The 25416-nt window shown below is 41.2% G+C and overlaps 1 protein-coding gene and 1 long non-coding RNA gene across 2 annotated transcripts; both read left to right on the top strand.

The window, feature by feature from the left end:
• Nucleotides 1–2605: 2605 nt before the first annotated feature.
• On the top strand, nucleotides 2606–3740 carry LOC307077523. The gene is made up of 3 exons (XR_013811945.1): nucleotides 2606–2706; nucleotides 3138–3278; nucleotides 3692–3740. It is a non-coding gene; the product is annotated as an uncharacterized lncRNA (long non-coding RNA).
• An 8117-nt stretch (nucleotides 3741–11857) lies between these two features.
• mks1 (MKS transition zone complex subunit 1) lies at nucleotides 11858–20656 on the top strand. Its single transcript, XM_079737636.1, has 18 exons — nucleotides 11858–12122; nucleotides 12485–12606; nucleotides 12835–12887; nucleotides 13011–13169; nucleotides 13395–13492; nucleotides 14009–14137; nucleotides 14929–15033; nucleotides 15186–15294; nucleotides 15533–15589; nucleotides 15704–15746; nucleotides 16320–16382; nucleotides 16903–16973; nucleotides 18030–18099; nucleotides 18194–18301; nucleotides 18684–18817; nucleotides 19391–19473; nucleotides 19753–19850; nucleotides 20103–20656. The coding sequence occupies exons 1-18, from the start codon at nucleotides 12046–12048 to the stop codon at nucleotides 20198–20200; spliced, it is 1677 nt and encodes a 558-aa protein (XP_079593762.1). The 5' UTR covers nucleotides 11858–12045; the 3' UTR covers nucleotides 20201–20656.
• Nucleotides 20657–25416: the final 4760 nt, after the last annotated feature.

The raw sequence follows: 25416 nt of genomic DNA, 5'->3' as shown, positions 1-25416 counted from the left end.
GAAATAATGTGTGTCGTCAAACACTATAGAAGAACATTGTGAGCGTGGGCATTGAGCGGGTTGCAAAACTAAACTGAAAATATCAAAAGCAAAAAACAGTGGATTCATATGTTTGAGTTAAATATATCTTTTCTCCTCTGCGTGCAGTGTGCTTCAAGGCTCTTTAACGTGCAGTGTGGCACTTGTTAAAGATCACCCTAAAGGCCATATGTCAACTCGTTTTGTAGACAGAAGGCCTGATATCTAACTCCAATGCAATTTTCTGTAGTTGAATAGTCTAATATCTCTGTGACTGAGAAATCCTGAGTCGAGGACAGCCCTAATAACGGCACCAGAAATTATATATTCATGTTTTTTTTTTTATTGCTTTCTTTTATTGATTTTGATTTTGCCATTGGTTTAACCAAGCTATCCTTGTTTCAGAGTGTTAAGCTTAAATACATTTGTATAATTTTAACTTGCAGCTATGTGAGGCCCTAAACATTATTTTTCCCAAACTGCGGAATGTTTCCGGTGGGTGGCTGGTTTATAAAGCTTCAGGTAGGCCAACACAAGTGTGTTTTGTTTTGCTCATTAATTTAAAAAAGTACATATTCAGCAGCTAACTGCATATTATGCAATGCAAACTTTTAATTATTTCTTACAGATTGTACCCAAATAATCAAAATAAACTCTTCAAACTCATTTATGTAAATGTATTATTAAAATGATCTATGTTGAATTTGAATATTTTATTTACTTTGTGTTTTGAAAAGTAAAAGAGACAGGTGAACTCTTCAGACTGGACTGTATTCACACAAAGAGTCTAGTCAATTGGCCTTAAAATATATTTTATACATTGTTGACCATTTCTAATCAAATTTTCCTATGCAATATTTTCTACAGCTGGATGGGGTTGCCGAAAAATCACGCTTGTGCCTCCTGAAGATAGTGGCTATTCAGGCAGGATCCTGAAGTTTGCAAGTCGTGGGGCCAAAAATCTCTTCATAGCCACAATTCAGGAAGAACTGAGCACAAGTCCCCTACAGTTGGATGACGAGTCTTTCAGGAACATGCCGAAAGCAGACTGTCAGAAGTGTGGACTACCAGTTCCGCTTCCACTCCTGACAGAACACATCAAAACATGTGATGTCATTGATGATATAGTCATTGAAGAGAGGGAAAGTAAGAATTATTACTTCTCTCCATCTGCTTCTAAATATCTGGGCGGTATGAATGCCTAGTTTGATTGCGCCCTAAGATAGCATATTATATAGCATTTTTAAAACAAAATAATTCTGAATCCTTTGGTTCTATAATAACAGTGTTCTTGCTTGTAACTTCAATTTCTCAACAGCAGATATGCAGGAATGTCCTGTGTGCACACAAATCTTCCCAACAGATTTTATTGAGGCACACGCGTCGGCCTGCGGGGAGAGGTATCCATTTACTTGTTTGTCCTTTTTCTCTCACCAACAATTGTCTACTCTTTGTGCAAGTGTAACACAAAATATTTGTATGTGGCTAGTGCAGGGAATGAGATGCATGCAAGTACGATCAGTGAGGAAGAAGCAGCTATACCTGGAACATCCGGAGGAGATAGAGATAGAGATGGAGGTGAGGATACTTAGGCCCGTGTTCTCTGAATGCCATTCCCCTCTGCCCCATTGAATCTTTTTTTTATTTTTCTTATTAGGCTGGTTCACCATTGCTGACCCCGCCAAGGCCATAGCGCAGTGTGTGGAGAATCATCTCAGCCTTCACAAGGAGGAGAATCCATTGCAGCTAACCATGGACATAAGAAGTAGTCCTACCGAACAGGACATGGCCCTGATCTCCTTTTACAAGCCGCCAAATGTGGAATGGGGACGACCCCTGAACTGCAGACTTGAAGGTTGCTCCAATATCAAGTTTCAGTTGTCAAATTAATATTTTCAAGTATTTCCTTTATCTTTATTCTGTCAAACTGTTTCACAGGAGATACTGCTATTAGCCAGGGTGTGACTCGCTTTTTTTTGTCCTCCTGCATTGAAAAGCTGAAGTCAGGATTTTCCATAAATTTTGGTATGCAATTTAGGTGTATGGCATCCTTTTAAATGTTCTATTTGTTTAATGTTTATTTCAGGTGGGATAATAACGGGGGAGTCCAGTTCAGCACAGACAGTACTAACACATGTTTTTATTTAATGTATTTTTATGTGTTGAACAGCAAATGCCGATGTAACGCGGCTCTTTGATGGCGAGCCTGGCCATTTGGTCCCATCAGCCTCTCATTTTCTTGTCGAAAGTGACTTGTTCATGGTGGCGGGGAGAATGCTAGGCCACTCTTTCCTTCACGGAGGACCATCCTTGTCTGGACTCAGCCCTGCTGTTGTTCATGTACTGCTTGGTGGGAGTCCTGAAACGGCAACTCTAACTTTGGAGGATTGTCCAGACCTGGACATCAGAGAATTAATAAGGCTTGTAAATTGACGGTATAATCCTGGGAAAGACCAATTAGAACACAGCAGCATTTATCATTGCTGTGATGTGTTATAGCCAGTACTTTTTAAAAGGGCACATAGTACCTAGCATTACTCAACTTTGTATCCTAATTTGCTTATTGTGCTTCTGCCTTAAAGCTTAAAGGATGCAGCAAGTGTCCAGGAATTGGCCTACGCCTGGGACCTTCCATCCATAACTGAGACCAATAGGAGATGGATTTTTGAGAAGTTATTGATCCATGCTGTGAGTGAAAGTTTGAGAAATGTTTGCTTCCAAAATTACAAGTGGCAATTCTTCTTTTCTAAAATCTGAGTTATGTGCACATTGTTTATCTGTCGCACAACATTAGGCAAAATTATTCTGGTTAATTTATAACCAAGGAAACAAAGTGTCACGGTTTATGTAAAATGTTTTACTTCGTATTTGTCAAATTATTCTCCTGGAAACATAAAATATGGTGGAGTCACTGGTCAGTAATAAATGCAAAAGTGGTTTTATCACTAAACTGGAGGACACAGTATCCTGTTACTTAATTCCCTTGTGGATAGACACATAACAAATGTATATTAATGTTATTATATTCTTAAATTGTCTTTTTCCAATCATTGACTCTCAGATATTGCTTTGAGATTAGGTATTTTATATGTTATACCCTGTCTTGTTACTATAAACAGGTTATCGGCCGTGTCACAAGACAAATAAAACAGCTCAGGCGAGGTCTCAAAGAAACCCCAATGTGGACAGTACTGACCCAACGACCTGACACAGTGGACAGGCTTCTCCCAAAAGAGGGATCTGGGAATATAAACTCTGAGGTACATTTTTATTAGTGATGTTTTATCAAAGACCTACAAAAGAGCACAAAAGTGATATGCAATACAATTATGATAAAGAATTGCAAGGTCCCCACAGTCATGAAATTCATGACTGTTCATGTCATGCCATACAATTAGAAAAACTATTCTCAAGGCCTGGAAATGTTGTGGAATTAAATGAATGTTGAGGAGAAAGGTTATTATTAACACTGTTTTTGGCTGTTTGTCCTCATCTTCTCATCCTCCGGGAGTAAGTCTTATAATATTGCACTTTAATGGATATATAGAGCTTCCTATTAAAAACTATTCATATCAAGTAATTGAAATGGTGTATAATATTTTTTAAATTTCATGAACAACTTTTGAACATTCATTGATAAAATTGTGTCGTAACCCTGGATTTTTCAATTAAGGTACTTCTTCAGCGAATCACTTGGCCCCGTGAGGACGACGAAGACGCAGATTATTCAGTCGCCACGATATGCTGCATTACAGGCTATCTTCGACAGTTCATTGCTCATGGTAGGTTTACACAATGCATTTGAAAGTACTATTAAAATGTTATTTGGCTACATATATGTTTAGTATTTACTTCACATTTAGGTGAATTGTTTTTCATTGTAATGTTGTTTTGAGCTCATTTAGATATTTTTGGTGAATTTCATTGTTTAATCTCCTCCATAGCTACACCAACCGAATTGACTGATCTGGTCAAATTTTGGACTGGATGGGAGATCCTTCCAAGGAGCCTCTCAGTCGAAGTAGTCACTGGCAGATACCCCACAGCCTCCACCTGCTTTGAGGCCTTGCGGGTCCCAGGGCATTACAAAGATTATACATCTTTCAGAACTGATGTTCTGGCCAGCATTTCATCGTGCCAAACAGGATTTGGTCTGGTGTGACCAAAGACTTTCACAGATTCTTGGGACGAACAGAGAAACTAGCTGCTGTTTCATTTGGGTTGGAGCCAACACACATCTAATCAGGCTGATGGAATATTGCAATCTGACAAAAGAACACACACTCTTACACACACACACACACACACACACACACAAAAAAACAAACGTACACACAAACTCATACAAACACACACACACACACTCTAGATTTCTAGATATTATTTGATTTTGGATGTTACATTATCCACCAGTTATGCTTTTTTGAGTTTTGTTTTAACATTTCAGATGGTTACGTTTCACTGAGTGTTGAGCCCTATGTTACTGTCAAACGGATCAGTGAAAACTGTCAGTTTGACCCCGTTTGAAGCATAACATCTATAAATAAATGGTTGATATCATTTCTTTGCTTTATAATTATTACTTTTCCTAATTTAATGACCACTGGCAAACACAAAAAGTGCAATAGTTCTTCCTCTGTTATATCCAGTATTACTACACAGCCTAGGCTCTGTAAACTGGTATGTAAACAGGCCCACCGTACCTAGCAACATGCCTGTTTACTAGGGCTGTAACGATACACCAACTCACGATTCGGTTTGTATCACGATTTTTGACCCACGGTTCGATACAGCCCACAATCTTTTTTAAATTAAAAAGCATTTTATTTAAACAACGCTTATACAACAATTAACTTAATGTAACATTTAATAACAAATCATTTGGAACACTGAACAGATTCGAACAGAAAGAATACTATTAAAGTATAGCTAAATTAATTAATAAATGACCAAAGATTGCAGTTGGAGGATGCTTGCACAGATTCGAACAGAAAGAATACTATTAAAGTATAGCTAAATTAATTAATAAATAACCAAAGATTGCAGTTGGAGGATACTTGCAGGTAGGCAAAAACCCTCAACTAGTTTGGTTGTTTAGTCAAATATCCTATAAGCGCTTCTTATTAGGCTATGTAGCTAAAAATAATGACATAATCACGCCGTATAGAATGCAACATGTTTAATAGCCTAACTTTCAATAGAGGCGAAAAAACATGAACGTCATGAACGTCGCGAGGCATAGCGTTACGAGTAGCCTATGTTTGTGCGCGACAATGGCAGTGTGCGTATGTTTGTGTGTGAGTGACGTCAGCGAGTGAGGACGAGCGAGGAGAGCGAGCGGTAGCGTGTGTGTCTAGTGAAGAAGCGAACGAGTCCGGTAGAATAAAGTACCCATCCTGTCAATAATCGGTGGCCGCTTCATTCCGACCTATAAGCAGACCAACTGCCGGTCAAATCACACAAGACAATAGAGACAGCGATCACACAGGCAATTTTTTTCGTGCTTGGCCCACTCTGGATAAATGTCGTTCATATCGCATGAGGACTTTGACGGCTGTGGAGAAGTACAATCCTTCGTAGCCACGGAGAGCTGTCATCACAGAGAGGGCATCTCGTCGCATACTTACGGCATCGATAGGAGGGGGCGTTGTCAGCAGACTATTATTTCAACAAATTATTAGCAAATTTCAATCTGACGAATTGACCGGAGAGTTAGAAAGGGCGTATCGTGCTTCTGCCTCTTCACACCGAGACAGGTTCGTGGCTGTTTACAGAGGCTGTGTAGTAAATCTGGATTTTTTTTATTCAGGGAACACAAAGTATGTACAGTTTCTCCTAAATCAGTGTTCACATCAAAGCTTTGACACAATTTGGCTTTAAAAGAAAGAGTGAACGTAAACTGTTAAATGTTTCAACAGCCCTCATCTATAAATTAGAGGGGAAAAAGCAAGCCAGTTTAAAATTGTGTTAACAAAAGTGTAAAACTCAAAGTATTTACATTTCTTTTTCACCTTTTATAAATGTTATTTGATTTGCATGGCAAGTTATCACAACTGTTGAAATTAGGTAAGTCAAGAAGGCCATGGGAGATGGTTTGAAATGTTTTTTTCCCGCTCCACATCAAGATCATTCCAGTCCAGACGTAATGACGACCTTCATCTTTTGGAGCCCGCTAACAAAACCAACGGGCCTCATTAATGTGGGCAGTCCAGCGATAAACGATTTGCTCCGATACAAAAAAATGACAGTTACATGACAGACATGGCCTATTTAAGCCAGGGTGAGTGGGTTTATGTCTCTATGCAAATCTCAATTCAGTTCTTTCACAGGGAAAGAAATTGTTCACAAAACTGAACAGTGGCAATGTAAATATCACAGCCAAAGGACTGGGATGCAGCTCTTGGGTTAACTGCATGTCTCAAAGATGTAATTTGGTCATCAGTCAGCGGGCATTCTGTTTCTGGGACAATGATGCCTGAGTGGTCATCACGGGGAAGTCCACTGTTTTCCCACTCAATTTCTGGAATGTCCATACCCTAAAAACAGAATAATTTTGAATTTCATGCAGTATTATCTGGATAAACAGTAGGCACATTTTCACATATGTCTTCTTGGATTCTAATTTAATTGCTTAAACACGAGAACCAGACTACTTATTAAAATCACATATTTTGCACGTACCTCTGTGTTATCTGGGCCAGGAATCGGGTGATGTGCATGACCCAGCACCCACAGTTGGTTAGGGGTCATCTGGCTCTCTGTTCTAATAGGATGATTGTCCCAACCACTGCGAAAAGTGTCAAGGTCATCCTGCAGGCGTGGAAGGAACACAAAGTGGCAGCAGAAGAGGTGTGTAGCATTGTCAATGCTGAGGAAGCCCTCCTCTTCAAGGTAGTGGAGAGCATCGTAGTAAATGTTGGTTACAGCTACCCACAGGTCTCTCCACAGCCGCTCAATCCTGTAAAATTATGAAAATTAACTAGTATTAATGTCATATTAAAAAAGACCTTCCACTCAACTTCTTGCATCCCCAAATCAACAGGAAACATTGATTGTCATGTATTTATTTTTTAAATATATTCCTGATGTGACCTTTCTTTATACTGTGTTTATGCATACAATTTAATTATAGTTACATACTGCGTTTGTACCCAAATGTGACATCAGTGGGGTGGCAGTAGTTAATTAACATTATTTATTCTGTTGAACAAACCTTTGGTTGTGAACACTCTTCCCAGATATAAAGCTGCTCCTCCCAGTGCCACGGACTGTAAACATGAGTCGTGCAACATCCACGTTTTCCACCCCATGATCACCACGTACCCTAAGATAGACAAAAACATACAGTTCCTGTACTATTGATTACAGTATATTGGTTGGATATTAAAACAGTGCAACAAGAGTGGTTGAGCATCTGAATAAAAAAAACAGTTCAAGTCTAAAATTATTGTTGTGGGATAGTAGTGTTGGGCACTGTTGTACTCAGGTTGAAAAAGTATTCAGAACTACTACAGTAAAAATTTGTATTATGAAATTGATGTGTTTAAAAGTATTGAAGTATTAAAAGTCGTGGTTTGTTCCCTCTAACAGAGTTTTTATATAAGGTTCTTACCTACTTTTCAATGAAAATTCAAAACTTTACTGTCATGTTCCATGACTTCATTCAATTTAAAATATGTAGGCACATAAACCGATTACAGGGCACAATAGGAGATGGTGAGGAAGAGAAAAGTGAAAGAGTAGAGGAAAAATCAGGGTACAAATACATTTTTACTTAAGTACAGCACTTGAGTAAATGGACGTAGTTACTTTCTTCCACTGGTTGTACTGTACTATAAAAAATAAATATAAAAAGTAAAATTTAAAGTATACATTTACCTGAGAGGAAACCCAAACTTCTCAACAGATTGTTGGAAGAAAGCCAGGGTAGTTGATGCTAGGTTGTTGGAGGCTGCACCAAGATACATTATCTGCAGCACAAATGCAATTACATCCTATGAGAGACTCAACTACTTAATGATTATAAAAATGTGTACACTTTGTCCTGACAACTGTGTTTACCTTACGGGAAAATCCATCAATGCCGCCAAAGATAACAATGTTGTAGCTGAAAGGTAAAAGGCAGAATTTGTCAACTGTACATTCTGCAAGTATGAAAAAGTGTTAAAACAGAGAACAGAACAGTTGCTTACATTGCTTAAGGTCAAAAACATCTTAATTCACTTGCATTTTTTTTTACAAATAATTACCGAATCAATTTATGGTTTGTGTCGATATGAATCAACGACTGGGGACCTGAAACTGTCGAGCAATACATCCTAAATGGACCATTCGGGAGATGACACCAGTGGTGTCAACACGGTGCATGGACGCTCGGACACGGTTATACTGCACCCTCAGTCCTTGCAGAAGTCCCTTCACCATTCGGTATCCAGAGTGAGGCTGTCGGGATTTAATCTCGCTCACACACTGGTCCAGCTCTGCATCTGACATGGTGCTGTATAGTGCCTTTACTGAGAGATCATACTCAGCCATGCGCCGGTAAACTGTCCTTCTTGACATCCCCAAGAGTTTGGCAATACAAGGGACCGACAGATTAAGTTCGAGAAGTTGGCGAAGGTAGTCTGGGGATATGACCATTCGCTGGCGCCCAGCTGGCTCTTCCTCAAACTGCAAAACTGAAACATGTTGCTTCCTTTTTTCTTTTTCTAAATTGATTTCACTGTATAGCTGTGTTAGTGCATCTAAAATTGATGGACAAACAGCAATTTCAGAGGATGCAGCATTTAAAAACACAAGTTCTTGTGTGCAAGTGAACTCCAAGTAGTCCAGATCCAGAGGCATGCGACCCAGAATATGTTCCAATCGAGAACGGAGTCTTTCTAACAGGTGACTAAGCAGCATTTCCTAAGAGAAGGAGAAAAAAAATATGTAATGTAAACCAGCAATAGATAAAAAACGTATGACTTTAAGAACAGTCTATATTTCAATTGATGCATCTACAGCTGAAATCTGCTGCAGTCATAGACCTAAATATTAATCAATAAAAGCTATGGAAGTAAATCTGTGCCATCGGATTTTGAAAATAAAGACCCATTGAATTCTAAGCACTGAATATTTATGCATTGAAATAACTCTCAAAATAAAATGTTTGTATTAATGGATATTTGGAATAATTATTAGCTATTGCATATATAAACCCACACATGCATAATCCCATTCACAAATATATACAAGTTTTAACAATTCTTGCTACACTTTTATTTAGTTTAATTGAGTATTTATGTTTTTTCTTGAAGTTTTACATTACATACATTGCACATATTGTACCCCTGAAATCATCAATATATACGTTATAAACAGCATAAACAATGTACATGGGGTGAGTAGTGGTGTAAAATAACGTGAATCTGCAGTGGGAGCATTATTTGATAGAGGCAATTGGTCTATCCACAATACTGTGTAACGTGCGATGGTGTAGGTCAGGGTTAGCATGAAGGAGGCAACATGCGAGAGTCTCCTCACGGTACTTTTAGTATACTATAAGCTTTTCACCATACCACGCCAGGTCTCCACAGCACTATATATATTTAACACACAGGTGGAAAGTCTTAATATGAGTTATTACTAAATAACTCATATCAAAAAGGGAGACTTCGATCGTATATTGCTGTTTATTCTAGCAGAGCGGAAGAGCACGCACTACTTCACTCCACGTTATCTCGTATAACCAAACAAAAGAGGGCGGCGCCCCCTAGTGGCGCTACACATTTTAAACCTGACTGTTAAACTGTACCCCTGAAATCAAGTGAAATAAAGACGTTATAAACCAGCATCAAAGTATGCCCGTTGACTTGCGCTAGCCTAGTCTCCAATGATAAAGATCACCAAGGCTAACTTGAGAATCAGGTCCTATGTCCAAAATTCCGAACTACCCCTATTTTTCAATTCGACGTCCTTCTTATGTACAAGTGTCCGTTAGTATTGTCCATTGCTGAATCTTACAGAAACAACCCATACTAATGGCATATATATATAGAAAAAATGTACTCACCGAAGCACCATTACTGCTGCTGTTTCCGTTGGACATGGCTAAATCTGTTATGCCTTCCCGCGTGAGAATCAGGTATCCAACGAGAATGACGCGCCCACTCGTTTGACCGCGATCTAGCATCTAGGATCGATTGCTCTTTCTTGGGTCCCCGGATGTTAACACTGAATTTCGTACATTGAATTTTGATGGTGACTTTGGCGGACTGAATTTTGGGACGTTGAAAATATTTGAGTTGAATATTTTAACGTTGAATTTTTTACCGTTGAATTTTTTAACATTGAAAAATAAAGGTGAATATGATAAATTGAAAATGTAAAGAGTTAAATTCAGAGGCAAAAAATTCAGATAGGTTATTTCAATGCATAAATATTCAGTGCTTATAATTCAATGTGTTTTTATTTTCAAAACCCGATGGCACAGATTTACTTCCATACTCCAGTCACTTGTTCCAGTTGTCTTTGTTGTTCTTGCTGTTGCCTTCGCTGGACTCTCGCTTGTCGTGTCTGTTTCGGTAGTTGTACAATTTTGCCGTTCCTGATTGCCAGTCCTTGTTCAACACTCTCTTCTCTCGTCTTTATTTCGTCTCTCAATGTTTTGTTGTAGTCTCACCTTCTTGGACTCATCTGGTGTAATGTTAATGTGTTTCAGTTCTTCTATGTTCAGTAGGATCTTGGCATTGTTCAGCAAACTTATTTTCTGGCTGACCTGTTCTAATAGGCCTACTACTTTTGTCAATAGTGCGCCACGAAGAATCCTACGTTTAGACTTATCAAAGTTGTTTACCTCTATAGGTGTGGTTCCCGAACGGTCTCTTAGGAAACACTCCTTACGTCGTTTGTACACGGCGCTGTCCAGAAAGAAAGTGCTGAAATCGATCGCTCAATTTTCTATTTCATGCACAGCTGCATACACAGTGTTCTAAAAAATATTGTAGTCTTTGCGAATAAAACATTGCTCAAAATCCTTCTAGTAGGCCTAAACATTTATTTGACCATTGGTGAACATGCTACACATACTACACATATATTACTACATAAATATATAGAAAATATACAGAAATTCATAAAATATACACAAAAAGTACAGAACAAATACTTACTGGTATTCCATACAAGTGCTCTGTAGTTGGGCTGGAAATTGCCAATCCAATCTGGAAACAAATCTAGACAAACGATATAGCTATATGAAAGCTGAGACTCAAAGGAGTCCAATGGTATAAGCCTTATCATTTGTCATTTTGTGAGCTTATTTCGATGAACTGTGAAGGAATAAGGTCAATAACATACCTTTCCAAGTAACTACCACCAAACACGCACACACACACACACACACACGCAAACACACACACACACACACACACACACACACACAATCAGAACAGCTCAGCTATTTTATATTTTATCTCAAATTTATTCAAACTTGATGACTTATCAGCTATTTAGTGAACTCTTCACTTTATTTGTTTCCAACCATTTTAATTTTTTTAAATGGTGTGTATGTTTACATTTTTTACTCCATTTAGACTCTGTTCAAATCATTTCACTTGATTTAAGCCATTTAACATTTATTTGCGTCTTAAACGATGTGGTTTACTAACCATGTAGTTCTGATTCTGATTATGTTGGTGTTTTGTCCATATTGTTTCATCCCGCCCTGCAGGCGACGCTGTGGTGCATAACATGTAATGCTCAAGTGACCGAGTGAAGAAGAAGTCCGTTACTACGCAACGGCCATAACGCTCATGGCTTCCTTGAAACGGTGATCTGGTTCAGATCTGTTTCTTAACATCATGGTGGTTCACTCTTCAACCAACAAGCTTCCAGATCATTGATGTAACGAGGCTTTATAGCTGTTTATCCATCAATGAACACGGGAGCAGGTGTCTGGAGACTCGGACCCAGACGGTACTACTAGTTTAGCTGACCAAGCTCGACCCCGATCAGTTTAATCTTTTGGTTACCGTCACATCATCAATGGCAGAAAGCTGGAATACAGACACGAGTGAGGCTGTGTACCGATCGAGGGATGCTATCAAAAACCTCAGGATATCGTAAGTAATCTTTTACCTTTTGGCCTTCTTCTATCTCGCTAATTCTGCCTCACGTCACCTCCAACACATCATGAAACTACATTAAAGACCTCCAACCCGTCATGAAACTACATTAAAGACCTCATTAAACTACATTAAAGACCTCCAACCCATCATGAAACTACATTAAAGACCTCATTAAACTAAATTAAAGACCTGCAACCCATCATGAAACTACATTAAAGACCTCATGAAACTACATTAAAGACCTCCAACTATCATGACATTAAACGACATTAAAGACCAACAATAATGACCGCCTTACAATGTAATCATGATGACTCATTTAAAATGGTTTTGGTGTCTGCTGTCGGGTGTCTCAGGGTGCGTGTGGAGCGGGTGACCTCCACCGTGGTGCTGTCCCAGCACCTCCAACAGACAGTGCTGTCCCAACAGAACCCAGGGGTCATTGAGCTGGACACCCTGACCCCGCAGGCCAAAGCTGGTACTTTTCACGCAGTGAATACTGTGTTAGAAATAGATGAATGTGCACTTTAAGTATTGTAGTTATCACATCTGCACTTCGTATTACATGATAATACAAGATCTGACTTGTGGTAGTTTACCCTATTTTGTGTGTAAAATATAAAAACCATTGATCAAGAATCCTTAGTATGCACGCCTCCTTGCAAAAAAAACAGCACAGCACTTTTTTTTCTCTCTCTCTCTCTAGGAGATAATGTGGAAGAGCTTGTGGTGCATTGGCAGGAGAAGCTTTTCAGCCAGGTACCAGTACAGGCCAGTTAGTTTGAAGTTAGAATGTCTAGGATCTCTTCTAATGTCACTCCTTATTTCTTAATGCTCAACCGTTACCTCTTGGACCAACAGTGTGTTGTTCTGTGTGTTCAGAGTGAGATGGATCTCTTCCAAAGCGAGGCAGCATGCCACAGTCCTCTGGAGAAGCAGTACCACACAGAGGTCAGGGCCCTCCTCCGGTCCAAGGGCCGACGCAACCAGAGGGTCTTCACCTACACCGACCACGACCGCTTCACCAGCCTTCAGCAACTGGTGGGGCTCCAGTGGCACACACGTTTCCACGAAAACACGCACAAACGCACGCACGCACGCACACACACATAGAGAAATGCATGAGATGGACGTGAGGAAATGTAACTTTTTTATGTGCAAGCACAAATAAGCCCACCCTTGTGATAAAAACACTCTGTTTGTGTGTTCCATGGTTCTCTATTTAAAAGCTCTGATTTGATTATTTCAAAAAAAAAAATGAAACAGCACAGTGAAGACTCGGTGACCACAGCCCAGTCGGCCCCCACCTTCCTGGCTGAGAGGATGTCCACGGTCAGAAACCGACGCCAGGAGAGACGCACCGTGTAGGTAGTCCTGTTGCTCAGATCGGCCTCCACCTCGTTGAAAGGCTTTTATTGGATATTGGCTGACTAGCAATGTTAAAAAATGAACAGTAATATGCATGGGAGGGAATATATTTTAGCTTTTTTACTAGCAAGAGTGTCACTTTGTTATTTAATCAGATGGCTGAAGTATTTCTAACATAGTAAGGCAACACTTATACCGTTATCGTTGTAAAACGCACCATTCTGGATCGTCTCCCAAGGGTACGTTGCTAAACAATTCCCGTACAGAAGGCAACACAAATGGGGGTTGCGAGTCAGATTCTGTCACATTCTGATTGTCAAATATTTATCTTAAAGTTTAAGTATAATTATGGTATTCATACATAATCTACTTTTCTATTTACGCCCATGATGTCATCCATTTGAAAATCCGTGACATGATCAATCTTCAAGTAGCAGGGGTAACAACAGAGAAAACGAGTCATCTTGTTGTTCACTGTGAGGTAAACCGGTGTTCATGTGGTCCGCCCGCAGAGACTGCAGTGTTCCCCGATCTAAGATGATTACCTGGGAGCCCTCGCACGGCTTCGTGAAGAGCAGTCATGTGGTGACCAAAGCCATGACAACCATGCACATCATGGCTGACCTGGGACCTCCGGGCAGGTGAGTGGAGGGGGAACCATCACATACGGCCATGTTCTGGCCTCAGGAAACCTAGCTTGTTGTGTGTAGAACCTCCCCATGTCATATAGTCTTTGGTTGTGAAATGTTTGTATAAGTAGCAATAGTGGATCCATGAAGCTGAATATATGTCTGAATGCAGTCAGACAGCTGGGTCAATAAAGTTACAGAATATCCTACTTGTGAGAAGTATGGATTAATTCGTTAAGGCTGATTATGTTAGAACTAATGTCGTCTACCTCAAACCGTTCAATTAAGTAATGGATTCTGTACAGGATCTAATACACTCTTTATAATGTAAGATTTGGAAGTTGCGAAGTGAAATAACAGAAGAGAGCGAGATAAGATAAATAAAACAATGAATTAAAGCACAATAAAACCTCCCTTCCCTCTCTGCTCCCTTCCTCTCTACACGTTTCTCTGCCATTTAGAAGTGCTGCCATTCACCTGTGAATTAGAGGTAACATGGGTACTCACAACCAATCAAGGAAGAGATGCCCTGATAAGCCACGAGCAGTCTAGAAAATGTTCCCATCCAAAAGCAGGTGTTGGCAACCAGTACTCCCAAGGCGCGTTTCACTCACTGATGGCTGATGGATGGCTTAGGCATTCCTTAAAAATGAAATGTAAATAACTACTTACTACCATAATAATCGTACCTACAGCACCTTTTAATGGGATTATGAGGAATGATTGTACTCAATATCCAGGCGTGAATGTTGCTGAACCCTCTTGTCTTGTAGCGTACCGTCTGTGTGTGTGTCTGTTCCCAGGCTGGGCCTCAAGGAGAATGAGTGTCTTCTGTTCACTGTGAGGACGGACGGGAACGGCATCGTCCTCCTGAAACCGGACTTTAACAAAGGAAAGGAACCATACAGGTAGGTCTATAACGGGAACCCTTCCTCATCATCTTCATCCTTCAGTTAATGTTGGGGTCCTCTCCTCTCTCTCACTACACACCTCCCCTCTTGTTGATGAGACCCAACAAGAGGTATCTCTCTGATGCAACATGTCTGTGTGTGACTCGCAGGGTCGAGACCAACGGGGAGAAGAAAGAAGTGTGGCGTCTCACTCTGGACAACGTGTCGACGGCAATGGCGGCGGAGGACAAGGAGAAGGAGCAGCACATGTACAAAGATGTGAGCTCTTCTCACGTCAAGCTCAAGGTTTAACAGACCGTTAAACCTGTCTATTAAACCTGACTTCAGCTCTCCTTACATCAAGCGTCAGGTGTAATAGACCAAACCAACCATGGTTTGGCTGTTATTAAATCCTTTGACCTAGCACATCCATGTGCTAGGTCAAAGGATTAAATAACAGCCAAACCATGGATGGCTAGCAAGGCTATCATGACTGAATACCTTATACTATCCACAGCTATACTTACGGCACAAAGACTACCTTAACAGCCTGGTTGGACATGATTTTGAAATGGTGAGTCAATGTAAAATTTGGGTCATATATTTTTAAGAGGGGCAATTTCTGTTTGAGAAAGGAGATGGCTTGCTAGCCTATACTAATGTTTGTTGACTGATGCATTTCCTCTAGCCACCACCAGGAGTCCTCCGTCTCATGGTGAACGGGGAGATCGGTGAGTGAGACCCATTAGACCAGGGGTTCCCAACCCTTTTGTTTGTAAACTTGAATGCATAATTTTAAGATGCATTATTTTTTTAACAAAGGATGTGGCGGTTTTTCAAGATGGTTTATGTGTCATGTTCACAACAATTATAGTAACTGCAATGAAATGCCTGAGTATCAGGCTCCCTTCAACACTGCATTCATATAAAAACTACAATTTATAAGACAAACACAATAAAAGTCACTTGAGACTTCAATAAAAAGTAGTGCAAAAAAAGTCCTTAATTTTCAGAACAATTCACTAAATGTTTCTCTTTTCTCCACTACAAATAAGTAAATGGAGTCTATGTTTTGGAGGAGTTAACATGACTCGTATATCCTAAGTTATGCAAAAAGAAAATAAAAAAAAAATGTAAATCTTTTTTTAGAATTTTTTTGTGGAAATATTTCAAGGCCCGGTTCTAACCGGTCCGTGGACCGGGTTAGGGATGTCTGCATTAGACCATTCAAGAACATCAGACTACTCCCATCGGTCTCCAGATCCCTCCTCATCCCTCCTCTCCTCCTCTTCTCCCTGTCCCAGTGTCTGCCCTGGGCTTTGAATACGACAACCTGTACGTCCACTTCTTCATGGAGCTGCCAAATAGTGAGTCTCTGTTGTACGTCCACTTCTTCATGGAGCTGCCAAATAGTGAGTCTCTGTTGTAGTTTCACTTCTTCATGGAGGTGCCCAATAGTGAGTCTCTGTTGTACGTCCACTTCTTATTGAGCTGCCCAATAGTGAGACTCTGTTGCACTTCAGAATCCAGTAGTACAACATGGAGCTGCCCAATAGTGAGTCTTTGTTGTACTAAAGGTTCTAGTTTGGTTGTTTTAAAATACTGTCGATGATGATGTGGTTGATTTAAAAAAAAACTTAAATCAATGCACAAGGAGTTAATTTGATAAAGAGTATTGGAGAGTGATCACTCTGTGTTTCAGGGAGTATAAAAACATCTTAATGAATAGATAGATGAAATGTCTCACTGTCATGGTGACCTCTGCTCCTCCTCAGATTGGTCCACTTTGGTTGAGACTCATGTCCCAGTGTCGTGTTGAACCTCAGATTGGTCCACCTTGGTTTAGACTCATGTCTCAGTGTCGTGTTGAACTCTGCTCCTCCTCAGATTGGTCCACCTTGCCCTTCCAGCCTCTTTCAGGGGTGACCCAGACCTGCCGAACCAAGACCATAGGAAAGGTGAGTACCATGCGAGGAACATAAGGCAGTACTTAGCAGAGATGTGGACTCGAGTCACATGACTTGGACTCGAATCATGTTTTTGATGACTTCAGACTCGACTTGACAAAATGACGCATGACTTGCGACTCGACTTAGACCTGACTGCTATTGACTTGAGACTTGACTCAGACTTTGCCTCTTTGACTTGTAATGACTCGACATGTCTGGAGTCAAAAACATTTATTGTTTCAGATATCTAACCTATTTCCCGCCTAGAGGGCTAGACACCCAAGACGCATTCACTTCCATGAAGATGAAAAAAAAAACAGCGAGCGAAGACAAATCTACACTTCAATAATATCAAAACGAAATTTCGATATCGTTTATACTTTATTCAGAATAACAGTTTTAGTTTCATATCGGCTGCATTTTTAGTTGGTCCCATTGAAGCCGTCTGGCCAGCCTCTGACAATTAAGACATCGTAGCTAAAATATTGTTCAACCGTTTACCTTCGTTCAAAAAATGTAACAAATCTACACACTCGTATCTTCAATAATATCTAAACTGAATTTCGATATCATTTATGCTTTCTTCAGAATCACAGTTTAAGTTTCATATCGGCTTCGTTTCAGTTGGTCTCATTGATTTACGTTGACGCTGGAGGTGAGGACGTTCAGCTGTGTTGCCAGATTGGGCGTTTTTTTTACCGCCCTATTGGGCTACATTTTGAGGACGTTCAGGCAGTGTTGCCAGATTGGGCGGTTTTCCCACCCTATTGGGCTACTTTTAACGTCATAAGATTTCGGCGCATGCGCATATCATAACACATTTGAAGACAAAAACAATGAACATATCATAACTGTATTGATAAGAAATTACTGTAAATTAAAGTGATATGTTGAAATTATGATCAATAGCCTAATAATGACATTATTAAGTAAAAATACATGGTGACTTGTTCAAGACTTGAAAAAGTTTGGGACTTGGACTTGGACTCGACTTGAGGAACAGAACGCAGTACGTTTGAAGGCCGAATGAGACTAGTGAACCATCAGGTGTCCCCCTGTCCACAGGAAAGCGTGGCTCTCTTCAGTTACCCTTTCAGTTTTGAGGCGTTCCACCTGAGGGAGAACGAGAGCCAAGGTTGGTTGTGCGTCCCTCAGATGTGTGTTTTTGTGTGATGGAGTCGGTTGTGCGTCTGAAGGCTGCTAATGACCGCCTCTCTGCATGCCACCAGAATCCCTTCCCCAGTGGCCGGTGCTGTACTTCAAGGTGCTGTCGCTGGACTACTGGCAGCGCTACCGGACCGAGGGCTATGGCTATCTGGTGTTCCCCGCCACTCCTGGTGAGTCAGGAGTTCTCCTCATGTCCAACAAGTCCAACGGCTGGCAGATTGGAACGGAGATAACAATGATTGTCATCTGTCAAGCGATGTGTGCGACCAAATGTCATGATTGGAATGGCTTTAGAGGGGATCTATTGTACTGACTGTCCCTTGCAGTCATAACGAGTTCATTGTGGAACATTCATATTAATGCTTAATATTACATCAAGTCTGGAACCTGCCGCCTCTCAGAAGGGGTTTGGTCGTCCAGACACATGCATATGAATCGTGTGTGTGTGTGTGTGTGTGTGTGTGTGTGTGTGTGTGTGTGTGTGTGTGTGTGTGTGTGTGTGTGTGTGTGTGTGTGTGTGTGTGTGTGTGTGTGTGTGTGTGTGTGTGTCAGGTAAGCACGTAGTGACGTGCCACACGTGGCGCCCCCTGCAGGCGGGCACAGTGTCGGGGCTGAGGCGCTTCTTCATCGGGGGGTCTCCTGAGCTGGAGGACCACAGCTATGTCCGGGTCCCGGGAACCTTCAAAGTAAGAGTACCCCTCTGGGCTTGAATATATTCAGGTCAGAAATGAGCTCCGAACCGGATACAATTCACTTTATTTTTCTAGCCCGATCCTTGCTCACTTACTTGATGTAATAAATATGATGTAGTATTATATATATATATTGAAAATTATAAATTGAAAATTGTTTTCAGACACAAAGATATTTTGTTTTACTGCAATTTAACTACATACCCTGCTGCTAAAGTTGCTAATATACCACACACACACACATATATATATATATATATATATAGACGCATACATACACACACATACATGTATATATATATACATATACACATATATATATATATACATATATATATATATACATATATATACACATATACACATACATATATATATATATATGTATATGTATATATATATATATATGTATGTGTATATGTGTATATATATGTATATATATATATATGTATATATATATATATGTGTATATGTATATATATATACATGTATGTGTGTGTGTGTGTGTGTGTATGATATGATATGATATAACTTATTTATCATGTATATATTTCTAATGTTTTTAAGGGGGACCGACTGAGTCGCTTTGGATTCTGTACTGAAACTACAGGAAGTGTAGTCTTTAACCTCCACTGTCTCCAGCACGCCAGGTGAGTGATGGACACATTTGGCTGACAAAATATTTCCTAATATTTCCTCCTAGTTAAGCAATATTTACAACTTGATTCATATTAGTTTTCACCATAATGCTATCTGCTGAAGCAGTTTGAATCAATGTCGCTTGTATGCTCAACATGTTCTCAGCCACTAAAACCTGAACAACTGTCTTAACCTCAGGGTTATATCTAGTTGATGGTTAGTTTCTAGGCGTATTTTTACCTTTATTTGGGGGTTTTCTTTTTGCCTACCTGCTTATTCCCGTACTGCAGGGCATTCGTTGACGCCAGAGATCTAAGGAAGAAAAGACAGTGTGTTGTGGACCAGTTGGGGGGCTTCAGCCAGCAGGGGGCCGTCTACAACATCATGGGTAGGAGACACAGACCGCCTGTCCTCCTAGTTGGATGTGATGTGCCAGCTCCACTCAAGAATAGTTTCCACACCAAGATACTCTGATCACTATCAACCCACTGTATTACTAACAACTCAGCTATAAACACACACTGAGGTGTCCTGATCACTATCAACCCCTCTGTATCTTTACTATATTCTACGTGTGTGTGTGTGTGTGTGTGTGTGTGTGTGTGTGTTTGTGTGTGTGTGTGTGTGTGTGTGTTCCCAGAGGCATTCCAGAGGGCCAGGAGACGCATGCAGGAGGCCCGGGAGAGCCTACCTGGGGATCTCATCAACACCAGCGCCCAGACCCAGTCCATGATGTAGACCAGACCCAGTCCATGACGTAGACCAGACCCAGTCCATGATGTAGGCCAGACCCAGTCCATGACGTAGACCAGACCCAGAGCCAGACTGAGTCCTGACGTAGACCAGACCCAGAGCCAGGCTGAGTCCTGACGTAGACCAGACCCAGAGCCAGGCTGAGTCCTGAGGCAGACGCTCGCTGCAGCTGTGTAGCAAGCTTTGTGGATTTGATGCGCTGGATTTGAAGCTTTTTGGGATTTTATTCTGGTCAAATTGATGAAATTGTTAAGCCATTATAAAAAGCTAGACCTTGACTAGCATCTGGGGTTTAAAGACTGACATGTTGCCTTTGTTAGACCTGTCCTGTGAAATCTGGAACGAGCTTTAGGGACATTACAGTATGTAAGTATTATAGAAACTATGAGAAACCCTTTTTCACAGAGATGCTATCAATTCCTTGGTCAACTTTCTGTGGTGATGCGCATCAAAAAACTTTGTAAAGATATAAACAATTTTATAATTCAACTTCATTTTTACACTATATTACTTATTTGACTTGGTTTATTTGAATGTTTCTGAATATGTATTGTGTATTTGGATCACTGGATCTGGTGTGAATACATCTAAATAAAATTTGTATAAATAAATACATGAAGGGTATCTCTCCTTCCCCTCCCAAAGCGTGGGCTATCTCTGGTTGATCAGGGGCTATCTCTGGTTGATCAGGGGCTATCTCTGGTTCATCAGGGGCTATCTGGTTCATCAGGAGCTATCTCTGGTTCATCAGGGGCTATCTCTGGTTCATCAGGGGCTATCTCTGGTTCATCAGGGGCTATCTCTGGTTCATCAGGGGCTATCTCTGGTTCATCAGGGGCTATCTCTGGTTCATCAGGGGCTATCTCTGGTTCATCAGGGGCTATCTGGTTCATCAGGGGCTATCTCTGGTTCATCAGGGGCTATCTCTGGTTCATCAGGGGCCATCTCTGGTTCATCAGGGGCTATCTCTGGTTCATCAGGGGCTATCTCTGGTTCATCAGGGACTATCTCTGGTTCATCAGGGGCCTTGCTTCCAGTCTGACTGGTACTGGGGGGCTGGGTCGCTTGGGTGGGACTTAATAAAATGGAAGTACCTGGACTATTTCTACAGAACCCATACATGCCTGGTGGTTTTCGTCCTAAAATATATGTACTAAACATGTAGGACAGTCGTGTTCATTTTTGCTGTATGCTATACAAACATACAGCATCATATCATTTTTGTCTTTCAACTGTTAACAAATGTACTATGCTACATATTAGTTCATAGTAGCTAAATATGTTGCCGTAAGACATGTCGGACGATATATATATATGTTGAATGTCTTCATGTGTTTTAAAATCAGGAACAGAGTTCCTTTGAGAGAGTGAATGCTTGGACGTTACTCTCTTCCTACAACATCTCTCATCCTGCAACAACTCTCTTCCTGCAACGACACCAGTGGGACTTGTTTGACAGAATAACAACAGTTTGCCCTTTGATGTGCCTTTTTGTTAGAATTCTGGTCTGAACTGTGATCCGTTCATCAGTTGATTGCTGCATTTTGCTATTCTTTGATAAATCTTTAGCTTTGCTCAATAGACAGGTTTCGATCTCTAAAGCGAACATGTGTTCCCATAGAGCGGTCGCTCTTCATGGAGACGCAGCTCGTTAGAGGGGAGTCTGCTCTCTCCTGCTGGACTCTTCAATAAACCGTATTTATTGATGTTTGGTTGATATTATTGTTGATAATCTTGATCATTTTTCCGTCTGTTAAATATCAGTGAATTCCATTAACCTGCTCCTTTTCATGGGGACACAGCCGGGTTACAGGGGAGTCTGCTCTCTGCGGTTGCTCTGGGCTTCAACCAAACACAGACAGAGCTTTGACGGCTCAGACTGAGGGTATATCTGAGGATGTATCTATGTATCTGGGCTCTGGGATGGAGGCACAGACAATAGGATATCCTCTTCTTACCTCTGAGCATTACTCAGGCATTCCCCAGACTCCCCCAGAGTGGTACTAGAGGAAGGACCCCCCCACCAGACTCCCCCAGAGTGGTGCTAGAGGTAGGGCCCCTCATCAGACTCCCCCAGAGTGGTGTGTATTAGAATGATCTGCTATAAGAGCTATAAGTTGTATTAAGTCAAGTACGTGTCATACGATTTTTTTTAACCTGGTGAAAAGTGTTGTTGTTGAAAGCAATATGTTTTGTTTTGTGATAATGCATCGAATGCAGTCTTGAGGTTGCAGAACAACAAGAGGTTACAACTTTTTCTCTCATTCGATGTTTGTAGGCTCAAACGTTTCCTAAATCCCAGTAGATGTGATTTGTATTGCAGTACCACAGTCAGCCATCAGGCAGCCCCAGACCGTTACTAACTGCAAGGTGAGGCAGTGCCACAGTTGGCCACCAGGGGGCCCAAACCGTTACTATCCGCACGCTGAGGGGGAATCTGGATCAACACGAGTAGACGAAAGCAGTGTTTATTTGTGATAATAAGATTCAAGACTCTCAGGTAAGTTGCTAGATGTAGGTAATATAATTCAAAGTCGTACGTAGTGTTAAAAATGACATCTTCTTGAATTACATCGTATGAACCCAGTGCTTCCCCACCCCAACAGACTCAAGCTATCTTCATAAGGAGCTTAAGCTAACATAAGTTAAAATCAGTTAACATTAGTTCAGGTAAAATCAACATCACAGTTACAAACCTACCAACAGTTTGATGTTTGCCACAATTAGTCAACTAGACAAATGTTACCTGCTTCAGCCATTGGTTTAATACATTTTTTGCTGAATATTGTAAATCAAATCTACAACATTCAGATGAATGCACATTTAACAATTAAACGCAACGTTAAACGTTAAAAAACACTTACACCAGTGTATTCTGTTACACTTCTCCCACTTTAACTGTAGAAGTCCATCATATCATAAAGTCTTAAAACTTGAAACAAGTAAAGTGTTTCCATTTAATGAGTACAGTTGTTTTTGTTCCCTATATTATTACAGGGACCCCTACACCATGACAACACTGCCCTTCCCCTGCCCTGTGAGACTGGGTGTGATGAAGACTGAGGGCCTGGAGGAGCAGTTGCACAGATACGCAATGGAAAAGAACCTGACTAAGATGGAGAAGTTATTGAGAAAGGGTAGGCTACTCTTCACACTATCTGCAGCCAATAAGATGAACATGGATGTTCTGTGTTAAGCATGGAGGCCTTGTTGTCCTGTGCTGTAGGGGTGGATGTGGACTGTATCAATGACCTGGGTCAGACACCCCTGTTTTGTGCTGCCCTCCTGGGCCACGAAGCAGTCTCTGAGCTGCTGCTTCAGTATCGAGCTGACCCCAATCAGTAAGTGCTATTATTTCTCCAGAATAAAGGCGCTTTTTATTTCATCCCAAAGACCTCCTGCTTTCATCATACACATGGGAGATGTAAGAAGGCAAATGTAAAAGCCCCAGAAAAGTGGCTGCAAAGTTTTCCATTCAAAATGTCCATTTTATTGTCCTAGGGTTAGGGTTAGTGTATCAGCTCTATACAATTGTTGTGGTCCTTTTCTGGATCGAAGTTCTGTACCGGTCTCCCGTATAATGATCTAGATACCATTCAAACAAATCCCACTGAGATCTTAAAGTGGCTGTGTGGCTGACTTTAGTTTGCATTGTACTTCCATTGCTAACAATATAAATCGTACACTTACTCCAGTCGCTGTAAGGACTTGAGCACCCCCGTCCATGCTGCTGTGTTCTCCCGTAACGCCCGGCTGCTCAGTGGCCTTTTGGATTCAGGCGGGGACATCAGACTACATGACCAGGACGGCAGAGCCCCTGGTGAATGGCTTACGGCTAATATTCCGGAGAACGGGGTCTGCGAGGTGTGGCAGCGTGATGAAAATGAGAAAGGAAACTGTAGTCCTGATTAATCTGTGTGCCACTGGTTGAGTCAGCCGATATAAGACTGCATGCCTCCTCTCCTGTGGTCTCCGTGTTTCAGATGAGTGAGTTCCTGCAGAGCTGTGCGTCCCATGTGCACCAGTGTTACCAGAGGCCAGATATCAGGGAGCTGAGTCAAAGCCAACCCTTTATTTCTACTTCCTCTAAGATCCTGCTGCGAACGCCCTCTATGTTAGGTCTTATAAAGTCACGGTAATACATGAAACATGAGCACATCTGATAGATAATCTAGTCTATTGATATTTAGGGTTCATATATTCCAATTGGAGGGAATTGAGCTCAATTAGCTTGATTTAATTGATGGATACTTAATTTAGTGTTTTGTGTTTGCGTTTTCTGTGCTCACTTTCTTTGCCTTCATAGTGGATTGGTTCAACAGCTCCAGAAGAAGAGCAACAACAACTACAACAAAGGCTTATGTACAACAGCTCAGTGCTTTGGCTTTGGAAAGGTAAGTTCACCCACCTGGCACCAGAATGTACGAAGGGAACTGAACATAAGTGATGTCTAAACGTTGTCCTCTTTGGGGTGTTCTGCGTGTGTCTAGGTGTGTATGGACAGACCCTGCAAGTCACTGGGTGTGCTGGCATCTATTCCATTGATCCAGGAGACTGATCTCACCCAGGCTGATGATGAAACTCTTCACTCCTTCAGCTGTGGTTCTTTGACATCCATGACTAAGTAAGAATACAAGACAAAATCTGAGAGTGTCTTCAGTACCTCAGCCTAGTACTGCAAAACCCGGTTCAGAAATTGGCATTTTCAAGCTCTCAAATGATATGACCTTACACTACTTTGAAGTTAGTATTTACTGTGTGTCCATGTATGTTGGATGTGTCAGTTACAGCTGGAAAGGCTCCAGGGTCACGGTGAAACAGATCAAAGCCTTGAAGGCAGCATACAAAGACCTGCTCCTCACTGAGCAGGACTACTGCAGGTGAGTTAAGGGCCGTCTCCCTGAGCAGGACTACTGCAGGTGAGTTAAGGGCCTTCTCCCTGAGCAGGACTACTGCAGGTGAGTTAAGGGCCTTCTCCCTGAGCAGGACTACTGCAGGTGAGTTAAGGGCCTTCTCCCTGAGCAGGACTACTGCAGGTGAATTAAGGGTCTTCTCCCTGATCAGGACTACTGCAGGTGAGTTAAGGGCCTTCTCCCTGATCAGGACTACTGCAGGTGAGTTAAGGGCCTTCTCCCTGATCAGGACTACTGCAGGTGAGTTAAGGGCAGAACTGCAAACATGGGAACCAAATACCTTGACTG

This window comes from Pollachius pollachius, assembly GCF_949987615.1.
Source record: "Pollachius pollachius genome assembly, chromosome: 6".
Classification (NCBI taxonomy): Eukaryota; Metazoa; Chordata; class Actinopteri; order Gadiformes; family Gadidae; genus Pollachius; species Pollachius pollachius.
Note: the sequence above shows the minus strand (reverse complement) of the source record. Positions and strands in the feature narration are given on the sequence as shown.